This window comes from Podarcis bocagei (assembly GCF_964188305.1).
Source record: "Podarcis bocagei genome assembly, chromosome: 6".
In the NCBI taxonomy this organism is placed as follows: Eukaryota; Metazoa; Chordata; class Lepidosauria; order Squamata; family Lacertidae; genus Podarcis; species Podarcis bocagei.
The window spans coordinates 84704977-84717730 of record NC_138130.1 but is presented as its reverse complement, the minus strand read 5'-3'; the positions used below and the strand labels follow the sequence as shown (position 1 = coordinate 84717730).

General features: G+C 37.2%; 2 protein-coding genes across 4 annotated transcripts in view; one reads left to right on the top strand and one right to left on the bottom strand.

Moving 5' to 3' along the window:
- The window catches only part of PSPC1 (paraspeckle component 1), a 58100-nt gene that overhangs the window by 13282 nt on the left and 32064 nt on the right, over nt 1-12754 (bottom strand). Inside the window, exon 9 of one of the 3 annotated variants that reach the window (XM_081199366.1) lies at nt 8775-9581. The exons of the other annotated variants lie outside the window; for them this stretch is intronic. Within the exon in view, the coding sequence (XP_081055492.1) occupies nt 9396-9581 (186 nt within the window). The 3' untranslated portion in view covers nt 8775-9395. Of the gene's footprint in view, nt 1-8774; nt 9582-12754 lie in introns of those variants that run through there. 3 annotated transcript variants of the gene reach the window in all.
- MPHOSPH8 (M-phase phosphoprotein 8) overlaps nt 1-12754 on the top strand; it is a gene marked incomplete at its 3' end in the record, with an annotated part of 59314 nt that overhangs the window by 36144 nt on the left and 10416 nt on the right. The window lies entirely within an intron of this gene.

The following is a 12754-nucleotide window of genomic DNA, read 5'->3' as shown; positions in this document are numbered from 1 at the left end:
GCTGTTTGCCCTTTGCCTGAAGCTGGACTTGTTAGAATATGGATTAAGGTCACTGGCAATGAAACACACCTACTTTCCCACCCTTGACCACTAGATGGCCCTTTGTCCAATAAAAACACCTTACAGGTGAGTACAAAATGCCCATGATAATAGGCACACCCCTTTGGGCTGCCATATTTTCAACATTAGATCACATCCCTACAGGATGATTTTCAGAATTCTTCCACAATGCAAAATTACACACAATGTCTTTGGCATCACCCTTTCTGTGTCTAATCTTACCTTTGACTGCAGGAGGCACCAGGATAAGGCCAGTGTCCTAGTTCCACTTCCAAAACAGTGTCAGCAGGTTTTAAGTCTTTCTGAAGATCTAACTTCTTAAGCCACATCATGCATGTGCACGAATGACAGGGAAAGGAGAGGAAGTTTGCCACAACACATATATACGACCTAGTTCTTTTCATATGCTCCTATATTTTATAAAACATCTAATAAGGACAAATTTATGGTTTAATCAACAGGTTTATGCACATAATATGACACTAAATGAGCATTTTTACTGAACATCTCCTCACATAATCCACGAAGAACAAAGGTCACAAGAGCATGCTACTGTATGTCTGAACAATTAGTTTTCCAAAATGACCAGCAAGAATTTGTAAAAATGAAATAGAGTCCAATGTTTGTTGTTGACTTATGCTGTCTTCTGCTAAACCAATATTAAACTGCTGAATAGCACATTTAAAAACCTGTGTTATAACGTTCTTGAATTCCAGGACCCATTTGTGATCCAGGTTCATATAATGCTAATCCATGGTTAACATTATCAAGGTTTATCCAATTACCCATGGCTTATGAACATTGTTTATTAATAGTTAATAAACTATGCTTAAGTCACTGGGCCCAGCTCAAATGACCAAATACACCATGGTTTAATAAACTATGCCTTACCATGTGTTTATCTAATTAGTCATTCAAACAAAACCACTTCCAATGTATATTAATGAGGTAAAAAATCATTCTTAAATAAAAAAACCTTTAACCTATATACATTACAAGGTATTGCAAAAATACTTTTGAGTAGCTATAAATGAACAGTTCATTTTAAGTAATGGAAGAGTACCTGTAGGTTGACTATATACACAACTTTAGTCCCACCTAAATTAAGATCTATTCAATGGGATCAGTACTCATAGATTCACTGTTTCAAGAAATCTAGTTTAGGTAAATTATATAAGGGCTTAATGAAGACTTAAATGAAGCACTAAAAGAACCCCAAGCACAGAATATTATAGTACCACATTTTCCATAAAAGTATGAATTCTAGTTGTAAAGATTAAAATCTGAAGGGAAAGGAAATCTGATTTCACCAAGTGTTCAACAGCATCCACTATTCTGCAAATTTACTATAGATAGGATAGGAAATATATTTAATCTGAGACAGTCAGTCCATGTACTATATTAATGAAATCCGTTTGCAATTTTCTTTATGGGAAGTGTCTATTTCAGAAAGCATTGTCAATATAATTTCAAACCCTACATTTTAAAATGTGTTTTCCAGATCCACATACAACAGGAAATTATGGTTTCCCATTAAAAGCACAGGCCTTCCATGCACACACAAATACATATTTTTCTTTCACACACCACAGCAGAAGACTGCAAGCTTACCTTCCAATTTCATACTAGACACAGTTTTCTGTGACAAGTTCAGATGAAAAGGGGGAGGAGAATGTGAACCAGAGACTATTGCATGTAATAGGAAGCCCAAGTTTCCTGTTGAATCTAAACACGACTATTGTCTTATTTCATGTTTTTGCCTCATTGTGATGGTTAGACACTGAAATCTCAAAAGCCCTTCATCTTCCCACAGAAAAGCATCACCTTGCTTTGATAAAAAAAAACTGACATTGAATCCATCTTGCCAACAGAACATCTCGATCAGACTTTTTCCACGGTAAAGTGTTTCCTGTTCATTTTCTTATTTTATTTATAAATCTCTTCCTATAAAGTATCTCAAAGTGATTTAAACATGAGAACATCAAGAATAAATTATTTAATCAATTTATAGACCCCCCATACACACTTTTCTAAGCAGTGTAAAAATTATAACATCATGACAATGATGTAAATAAAATGAAAACACATACTGTCAATAAAAATCCAGAATCAAAATATTAGAACAAAATACTGAGCAGTGCAATCTAAATATTGAAGTTTTCAAAAGGTGTCTAAAGCACATCACGGTTGACACCTCTCAGAGGAGGAGGTAAAGGAGACGGTGTTCCAGGAAATCAGCACCACTGCAGAAAAGAACCAGTTTCTTCATGCCACAAACCATGCTGATCTTATCGCTATGTAACGTCTGAACTGATCTGGATTAGTTCTCAGTTCTTTTTACATCTTTTCACATGCTAAAGCTGGCCAGTCACTCAAGTGGCTTTTATTACAATTTATTATAAAGTCCTTTTCACCCTAAACACAAGGTTTTAAACAAAACCCTTCTCCAGAGTCATACAGAATTACAAGCTTCCCGGATTTCCCCCCTACAGGTTGAAGCAGCTACTAGTTGGGTGGAGAAAAGGATACAGTGGTGCCTCGCAAGACGAAAAGAATCCGTTCTGTGATTCTCTTCGTCTAGCGGTTTTTTCGTCTTGCGAAGCAAGCCCATTGAAGGATTAGCGGATTAGCGCTATTAGCGGCTTTTAGCGGCTTATTTGCTGATCGGATCAGCTGATAAGCGGCTTAGCGGCTTAGAAAAGGGGGGGGGGAACCCAGCAGGAACTCGCAAGACATTGTCGTCTTGCGAAGCAAGCCCATAGGAAATTCGTTTTGCGAAGCACCTCTAAAACGGAAAACTCTTTCGTCTAGCGAGTTTTCCGTCTTGCGAGGCATTCGTCTTGCGGGGCACCACTGTACTTAACCCTCTCCTTCCTTCACTGTTTGTCCACCTAAAATTATCCCACTCCCATATGCTTTTCTCCCCAAGAGATATAGTTACCACAAGCTTAAATAAATCCAAGAGTTTAAAAAGCCACTGCAGACACACTACAGAAGAAAAGCAATGTGACTGGTTAAATCGGTATACTGTAGCTGGATTTACTCCAATAGCCACTGGTGACTAAAACCCTCCTTACCTTCAGTTATATATCTAGCTATATGGAATGTTTGGTGCAGTAATATTAGGTATTAAAGAGTTTCTGAATACTTATTCCTTGTTCAACAGTGGAATTTCATATCTATCCCCCAGGTGAGATGCTCAAGATGTAGAACAGTAACATTTGCTAACATTCTAAATAATTTCCAGTAAAACAATGTGGAAAGTTCATTCCAGGAGTTACTCACTCTTTGTTTATAAGCAGTGAGAAAGTATGGATGACAATAGCAATGGGGAAAGTGAATGTGGACACTGTAACAAATGGCTTAACTGTAACGAAACCTTTCAAATACCTTTTTGAAAACATCACTTTTACAGAACAGACCAAGAACTAGCTTTTATCCAAATGATAACTAAATTAAAAGATATCTGAAGGGGCAATAGCTAAGATCAAAGGGGCAATAGCAAAGATCAATAGTTGTACAGTACCCCAAAGGTAGCAAAGAATCAAATCATTTTCAAACTCGTTTCTGGTTCTCAATTAATGATGAACTAGAAATGTACGTATATTAGCAAAAAACCTTGGCATATGCAGTTTTCACTCATGATGTTGCAGAAGCTTCCATGCTGGATTTACACACACACACACACACACACACACACACACACACACTGCTTTGAATAAAGATAAGTTTGAAGGGCCTTAACTGCAAAATCCTAGATTCAATTCTCTATCTTTTTATGATGACAACTTAAACTTCGTGTATTAGTTCCCAATTTTTTAAAAAATCACAAAGCCAGTTTCATAGAAAGGAGAAAGATCAGGATATACAAGATGACTCACCTGTTTTTCTTGCTTCTAAAAGTATCGTAAAAGTGGTGATTTTTGTATGACCCATCAGAGGATGCTGCAGATACTTCCCTGGCTTTAGAAGCCGAAGCACTGTCTTTTAGTATATTTGCTGTAAACTAATCGTACTAGAGAGTCGGATACAATCAAAAATATTAAGTACATTAGTAGAAATTAATCTAATATAGATAGAAAGTTACAAGTTCCTTCTAGACAAGAGTTGCAGCGTGAAGGACTGTTTTGGTCCTTTCTGTTTGTTATCACTCATGGCACCTTGTGAATAACATTTAGAAGTACACATTTATTTTCCTTTGTTTTAAAAGACAAACACAGATTTCTGGATTATATAAAATCAACAGGTCAAATGTAAAGTCACCTGAAGTATTTTCTAAGGACGACATCGAACCATGTCCTCCTACTTAAGCAATAGGACGTCCTGTTTCTTTCTTTCTTCCAGTCCCCACCACACCACCAAAATCTGCTCCAGGGGTCTCCCACCCCTCCAGAACTTATTTTTGGAGGCATGCTGGTAGCTGCAGGGGGGAGGGAAGAAGAGACGTTGCCTTGCATGTTGGATCTCACCCCAAATTTCTATAGTGCTCCAGTATATACTCCTCTAAATGCTTTATAACAAAAGATACCAAGCTGGAACAAACAAGCAAGAGAGATCAGTATACACACACCATAAGTCAGTTCAAATAATGAACAGTCAGCCCAGATCAATGAACAATTTTCTAGCTTAACAACCAAGTCTGATGACTACATATTTATTTCACCTGCCCCCTAAGTCTGCATGGAGAAACATCAAGTGACCTGCCCTGTACACAGAGTTGCACGACTGGGGTGCTACCACCAAGGAGGAGCTAGAAGTTAGATAAAGAACACTAAGTTCTTTCAGATACGCAATAGGTCTTAAAATTCAAACCAAAATATTCTGAATTTGTCCTGTAAAACAAATGCGCCTGTCTTTAGGACAAGAGGTTGACAGAATTCAGTTATCTGATTCCAACAGGTGCATTTTGTAACTGTTGTGATTTCCAAAGTAATTTTCAAGGAATCCCCATATAAAATACATTCCAGTAATCTAATCTAATGTTTAATGTGGTAGGAATCCAGGACGGTATCACCAAGCTGTGAGCTCATCTAGAGTTTACAAGTCACCAATCCCCACCTATTACTATCATCTCCAGTCAGGATTGAGTGCCAGTTTATTAATTCTTGCACAGCGTGTTAGGCATTCCAACTATGATTCCTAATTCCACTATCTCACTCGAATTTGAGGAAATGGAAATGCTTAATGGTGCCACTAGTATACTGGTAACACTGTAATACTCCAGTGTTATCAGTCTCATCCACAAGATCCTGAAGCTGGCTCAATGTCAGCAACTATCACATTCATAAACTAAGATATACTGAAGAATGACCTATATCCTGCATCTAAAGGATCCAAGGAGGGACTCTTGCTTGTTAGTTTTTTATCTATAAATTGCATCAAGTGAACTGGAGAACCATTCTCCTCAAGGAGATATTCAGTTTTATGGCTTCAACAAGCCTCACTTGACATCTTGAATCAACTAGGAAAAGGTAGAATCCACAACATGTGGGAAGGATTTGGCAAGACTCTTACAAGAACCTTGCAAAACACCCTCAGGCTGTTACAACTCAAATTTAGCCAGACCAGTTTTAACAAAGGAGACTTCTGATTTAGGTGCTGTTAAAGAAAAATCCAAGTTGGATAAGATGCAAGAGGTTTTGGTAACCACAGCAGGTTACCAAAAACATCATCAGATGGGCCAGTGGACAAGACAAGTATTCCTCAAATCAATTCTACAGGATGGCTTTGCCATTTTCACTGCCACAGAGTAAGTTCTTCTAATTTGTGTCTTTGTCAGATTTCATTTCCACTTAAAACTGGAAAAGTTGTCCCAACAACTTAATCATTGTATTTCTTCTTTATAGTACACCTAACCAGGAGAAAACAGAAAAATCTGACCATAAACATTATTTTATGTTGATTGCGTATCCATGAAATCTAAAGTATATTTTGAAGAACACAACCAGAATAAAAAACCATTGGTGTGTATTCTGAGATTCATATAATTTAAAAGTTCACAGGTTACAGACTCAAGTAGGAAGATATCCTTAGAGCAGAATCATAATCATGCTATAGAATTCTATGAAATTTTACTTTATTTCAATCCCCGTACAAGATATCCCAGTAAAATGATGTGACAGGATAACATTTCTGCAGTGTACCTATAACTTAACTTTTAGTTATGTTCAATAAATGTTTTGCTTATTAAAACTTAGCACAATGGCCTGGTTCCCATGTCACACAAAGCCAACCCATGGATTAGCATAAATGCATGAGTGTGTAGAATCTGGGAGAGGAGATCCCAGCTGCTTTGCTCTTTCCCTGGTTGTTCTACTGCTGTGCCACGCTAAGCCATAGTTTGGGCTCAGTGTGCCACCTGAACACAGGCTTACAGCTCAACCAACACTTTTGTTTTTATTTTGGATACCAAAATGCTTAAACTAGCTTTAAACAAAGTACTGAGTTCTAAAATTCAAATAAAGTTCACAGAAAACATTAGCTTTCGCTCCAACACTAAAAGCGAAAACTGAGAAGTTTGACATTAATATTGAAAAACAATTCCAAAACAAAAAGTTATCAAGGAACATGTGGTAACTAAAGTAATAGCTGAACTGCTTTATCTTGCCCATTGTTATGTTAACTTGTGTGCTGTGGCTTTCTGAAACGGAAGTAGTCATTAGGTCACAAAGTTTACTTGAAGTTTACATGAACTATCACTGGCTTAAGTTGACACCACACTTTCAAAAAAATATACATGACGTGACTTGTGGGGGGTGTCATTTAGTTTTTTAAAAAAACACATGCAAACTACCTCAGTAAATATATAGTGAATGCTGGAATTAGTAAAATCAATACAATTTTCTACACATTCAAAATTAAATATAGAAAAGTGTTAAATGTGTGTTCAATAAATGGGAAATTGCCTAAAATCTTGTAAACATCAGGAAATGTAGCTCATTGTTCCTCCAAGTGTGCTCCACTGAAGATAATGGGGCTCACAACACCAAGAGCTGTCTCAAGCCCTTTGAAGCATCATTTCACACATTTACCTAATGAAACCATTTTGTATGAGATCGGGTAATAGCATTAAGGCAGGAAGTCATCCATTAAACTGCATGAATAACTATTTCATCAATTAAAGCGTCCAACAGTCCTGTGGCACCTTAAAGACGAACAGAATTATTATGGCATAAGCCACCATAGTCCACTTCACCAGGGGTTGAGTCACAGATAATACAAGTTGTTGTGGGGTGGGGTGACTGTAAACAGTGAAGTCAGAGGTCATCAGTTGCTTGCGAACCATTTAGTTATTAATATTTTTACTAACAAGGATTTACCTCCTACATCTATTGCTTGCATAGGGTAGAAGAGTAATCTAACATTCTCCAATATAGCCCATTCTCAAGTACCTCATTTTCTAGTGTTGCAAGTCTTGAGAAAGTATCAGAAAATGCACCAATAAAATTTTACGCATACAAGTCATTTCTCAAAGAAATTCATCCACATTATCTCTACCTTTCCTTTTTAGAAAGTTGAGAGTAAAATGAGGGCAGGAAAAAGCCATTTGCTCTTACGTTTAAATGGCTATCATCTTCCTGCATTATTTTACATTTCACACCTGCCATATGATGAGGATGGCTGCTTCTTCAGGATCCAAACAGCAACATACAAATATAAATTCCTGGAACTGATAATCTAGATCAGATTTTATACAAATTATGCAGCACCCATGAAGAGTAAAACAAAACACCCACCCAAAACCAGTATTTCTAAAATGTTGCACTGATGAATATATGGTCACTAGTGTCCTGTCTTGGCCCAGGAATACAGGGTTTTCCTTCTAATTATTTAAAAAGTCCAACACTCATATTGATTTAGCAGAAATAGAAATAGGGGGACAGGTGTTACCACATATTTTGCAAAACCATACTCAGCTCACATAATATACCATACTTATTCAGAAGTACTGGTCTTCCATATAACTCCAACACACTGAGGTTTAATAGAATGTTACCTAACAGTATTCATATGCAAACATGCAATATTTACATTAATGAAAAACATTTTGTAGTATAATCACAATATTGGTATATAAATATTGGTATATGTCAGTAACTTCTCATCCCTCTACTTAATATGAATTCCCAGTATTATTTTGGATATTATTATTATTTGGATAAGGATATTATTATTCCCAGTATTATTTTGTCCAAGCTTTTGTACATTGTATCTACTTTACACCATGGCTTTAAAAAGCTAGGTAAAGGTTGCACCAACAATCCTATTGAAAATGTGTACTTAAATGAAACAACCAAATGCAAACTCATTTTGCCCATGGCAAGAGCTAAACAGCAGCAGTTATGATCATTATCTGTATATATATATATAGTAAGCCAGCTCCCTATAACATGGAAGATATTTTTTCATGCTGTGAGATAAACAACATATACAGTACTAGTTAAGAGCATTGAAAAAAGTAACTTTATCAAGGAAGGAAAGGTCTTCAAACCTATACTGCCAACTCATATTCTTTATGAATCTTCTGCAAAGGCAACAGCCAACCTACACAATCCATTGAAACCCTTAACTACAGGGCAAAATACCGTTTTAACACACAATTACCAGCCAAGTTAACAAGATTTTGGTTTTCTTAAAGAATATTCGAGTTTTGTTTCCTGCAAAGAAATTATTATTCATAATCCGAAACCACAGGTGAATATTTACTACTTGGAGATTTTTCAAGACTTTTTCAAGTGTTTATTTGAAAGCTGAACACAGGATACATTATTATGACATTCCCATTGCAACTAGGTTTGTACATGTTGGTGAGAACAACTTAAAACAGATCTATAAAGTCTTACTGAATGTTTCAGATGTTCTAAAGTTGCACAAGCCTCAACATTTGCTCCATGAGTTGTAAGATGCACTTTCATTTCCATACAGTCACAATCTATAAAGCATTTAATTTTCAGAAGATAGGCTTTTTGAAGAAAAACGAAAATCTATGTGTACAATTAGAAAGTTAAGGGAAAGAATTCATAACAATGTTTCAAAATCATTTAAGCAGATCTGTATTATATTTTATTGTAAGTATGGAACTCACAAATTTCACAGCATGGTCACATTTTATTTTGCTGAAGTCACAAACATCAGACATGCAAAATGAAGCACATTATTTCTGCTCTACGTTAAAGCCTAAGACTGAATACAAAAAAGTAAGTTTTACTCCCCCACCCCACCCCCCAAAAAAGTTTGGTGACTACATTAACAATAAAACCGTTTTCAAGGTAACAGCTAAAATTATAAAGGCATAACACCAGATAATCAATTTTCTCAAAAGTAAGAAATAAATTTCAGTATCTGCGACGCTTGTTAGGTCCTTCAAAGCTGCCCCCAGGGTTTCCTCTACCAAAGCCACCGGGTCCACCACTGACGGCACCTACACCACCCATAGCCGGCTGAGGAGTTTCGGAGCCTGCCCTACTAACCATAGGAGAACCCATTTGTGGTGGGCCTCCTTGCGGGAATCTTTCAGAATGCTATTTTAAGTCCATTTAGAACCATTTTAGTTACAATAAAACCAAGGGGGGGAACCAAGTGGCGTTTTCATGAAGATCGCAGATAGTCCAGCAGAATCAGGATGATACATAGAAGGAAGAAAGGAGCAATTAATTTTAGTCATTATTTTAATAATAAGCTGAAAAGTAAATTAACTAATGTTGCGCCCTCCAGTATATTAAGACAAAAGGGGAAGGGATCTAACATCCAAGTTTTTTTTAGTTTTTTTTAAAGAGAGATAAAAAATGCTATGAGAAACAGTTTCTAAGCCACCCAGAGCATTCAATATAAAGAGTGAGATAAAAGTATAATAAATATATTTTGCAGATTCTCCTGTACGGTATACGTGTAAAGTAGTATTTATTCTTGAAATAAAGTAAGCAGAAGCAAAATTCATTTTCTGTTGGAAGACATATCAATACTTTAAATGGTAAGTAAAAACCAGCTATAGCACATTTCAAGTTAGACTAATTTGAGTTAGAAGAGGAAATAAGTTTTAGAGAAGGAAAAAAAGGAGCCAGATGCCATTAGCTACCTGCTCATTCTACTGCCACATACTTCCCCAAATCCTTTAGGCATTTTTATTTAAACCTGTTGTCAGCTGAAAAACTAACAACAAAATGCGCTATTATAAAATTTGCAATATATTTTTTGCATTATGATATAGTTTGAGATTATACTCATTTTCAGATATACTCAGAAAACTTGTACGTTCAAACTGAACTAATAAGTTAAGTTCTTACATGCTCTTTTGAATCTAGGAGCATTAATTTAAATATATACGTTTTTTAAAAGTCCCCATCTGACTTCACTGCTGTCTTTTTTCTAGTATTATCTGTGTATACCTTCCAAAAATCTGGAAAAGAGGCTCAGCCATTTAAGAAATTAAAAAGAATTGGAGAGCTCAATTGAGCAAATAATGTAAGACAGTGTACTGCAGTTGACACCGAATGTTGGACTGGGGACCTAGGAAACTAGGCTTCAAATCCCCACACAGCCATGAAGATCAGTGGGTGACATGGGACTAATCAAAGCTCCTCAACCCACAAAGAAAAACTGGAAGGGAGACGTCCATCTTAAGCTCCTTGGAGGAAAGACAGGATATAAATACAGTAATAAACTTCCTTCACACTTGGATCCAAAAGGCTTTGTTGTATAGGCTGAAGACACTTCCACACACAAACACACACACAGAATTCCAACAATTCCTAATTTCTACTGCTGGTCTGAACACCAAAGAGCCCCCCCCCCACTCAAGAATGGGCCTTCTGGGGGCACCAGGGGCTGCATAGTAATGCGGAAGTACAGTAGTTGATTTTTTTTTAAGTGTGCTAGTTTTCTTTGAAAAGTTTACTAGTTCTTTGAAAAAATAACCAGCTTCAGAGAAACATTCCATTTTCAAACAGCACTGTCATAGCTCATTTCCAGAAGTCTTCATAAATGATTATGCTACAAAACATTCAGGGTATGTTGATAAATGCAAATTTCATCTCCTTTTAGAACACAATACAGTGGACCCTCTAGTTACGTACCGCTCTGGATACGCAACCTTCGGGTTATGAACACAGCAAACCCAGAAGTGTATACTTCCAGGCTTCGCCGTGCGCACATGCGCAGAAACGCTAAATCGCGCTGCACACAGAAGCAGCGCCTCTGCCTACGGACTTTTCAGGTTGCGGACAGCCCCCTAGAACGAATTTAATTCATATCCAGAGGGTCCACTGTATATTGTCCTTCCCTTTATTAGATGTTAACATAATATAGGCCAATTTCCTTTGGTTCCCTTATGAGAAGGGTTAGACATAAAGGCCCACTGCCTCTTTCAGTATTCTGCATGCTACATGGGACCTATTAAACTGACTATTCATGACTGTCATGAAAACAGTAAAGGTGAAGGGACCCCTGACCGTTAGGTCCAGTCGCAGAGGACTCTGGGGTTGCGGTGCTCATCTCGCTTTACTGGCCGAGGGAGCTAGTGTACAGCTTCCGGGTCATGTGGCCACCATGACTAAGCCACTTCTGGCAAACCAGAGCGGTGCATGGAGACGCCGTTTACCTTCCCGCCGGAGCGGTACCTATTTATCTACTTGCACTTTGATGTGCTTTCAAACTGTTAGGTTGGCAGGAGCAGCGACCGAGCAACGGGAGCTCACCCCGCCACGGGGATTCGAACAGCCAACCTTCTGATCGGCAAGCCCTAGGCTCTGTGGCCACATCCCTCATGAAAACAGTATTCTGAGTAAAATACATAGAAAAAACTGGTGCTGATATACTTCTCTTCAAAATCAGTATGAGCAGAAATAGCCCAACTTTCAAGATATTGGAGAGTATCAGAGACAGCAAGAGCTTCATCTGTTGTTTCCACTGCAATCATTTTTACTGACGAAGTTTAAAAGTCACCTTGACTTTTCAGCAAAAATAAACTGATACAGGAAAACACAACAAACAAAGTTCTATCTGTTAACTTAAACCAGGAGTAGGCAACCATTTTCTCGCCAACGGCAACATTCATTTAGGGATAAACTGTAAGGGAGCACATGCTGACTGAATGGGGCACCCCTTTTCATTCTGGACCTGCAAGAAGGATGTTCTTGCCAGAGGTCTGGTCTGATCACACTGCAGATGGTTTTTAAAATTAAGCCAAGAACCAGATGCAGTCTGCCAACACAGCCTGCCCACCTGTGAATTATACCCAACCATCTGAACAAGCTATTCCGTGTGTTGAGCCACACAGATGGTTCTATAATTATAGCCTCACTTGTATAACACTAGCATGTTAACAAATTAAATTTGTACTTAAGATTCACTTAATCAAAGATATCTTCACACTATGTGTCATTTCAACAGCAATCATATTACAGGTTTACCTGCCCCAATACAGCAAAATAAGAATGATTAATTATATTTGTTGTCTATAAAATATTGTTTTGTTTTTGCATTCCTCTACTCTGATCATTGCAAAAGTGTGAAAAACGGCCTTCTAGCTGTAAAACAATTTTGGCAATTAATTCTGTGTACAAAATTCTCAGGTATAATCACTTTTAATACAGTGTCAATAACAATATCAACAAGACTGCAGTTCAGTTTGTTTTTAAATTATTTATTAACTCAAAGGTCTATTCTAAACTAGTTTTAGCGTGAAGTTATCTTTGCA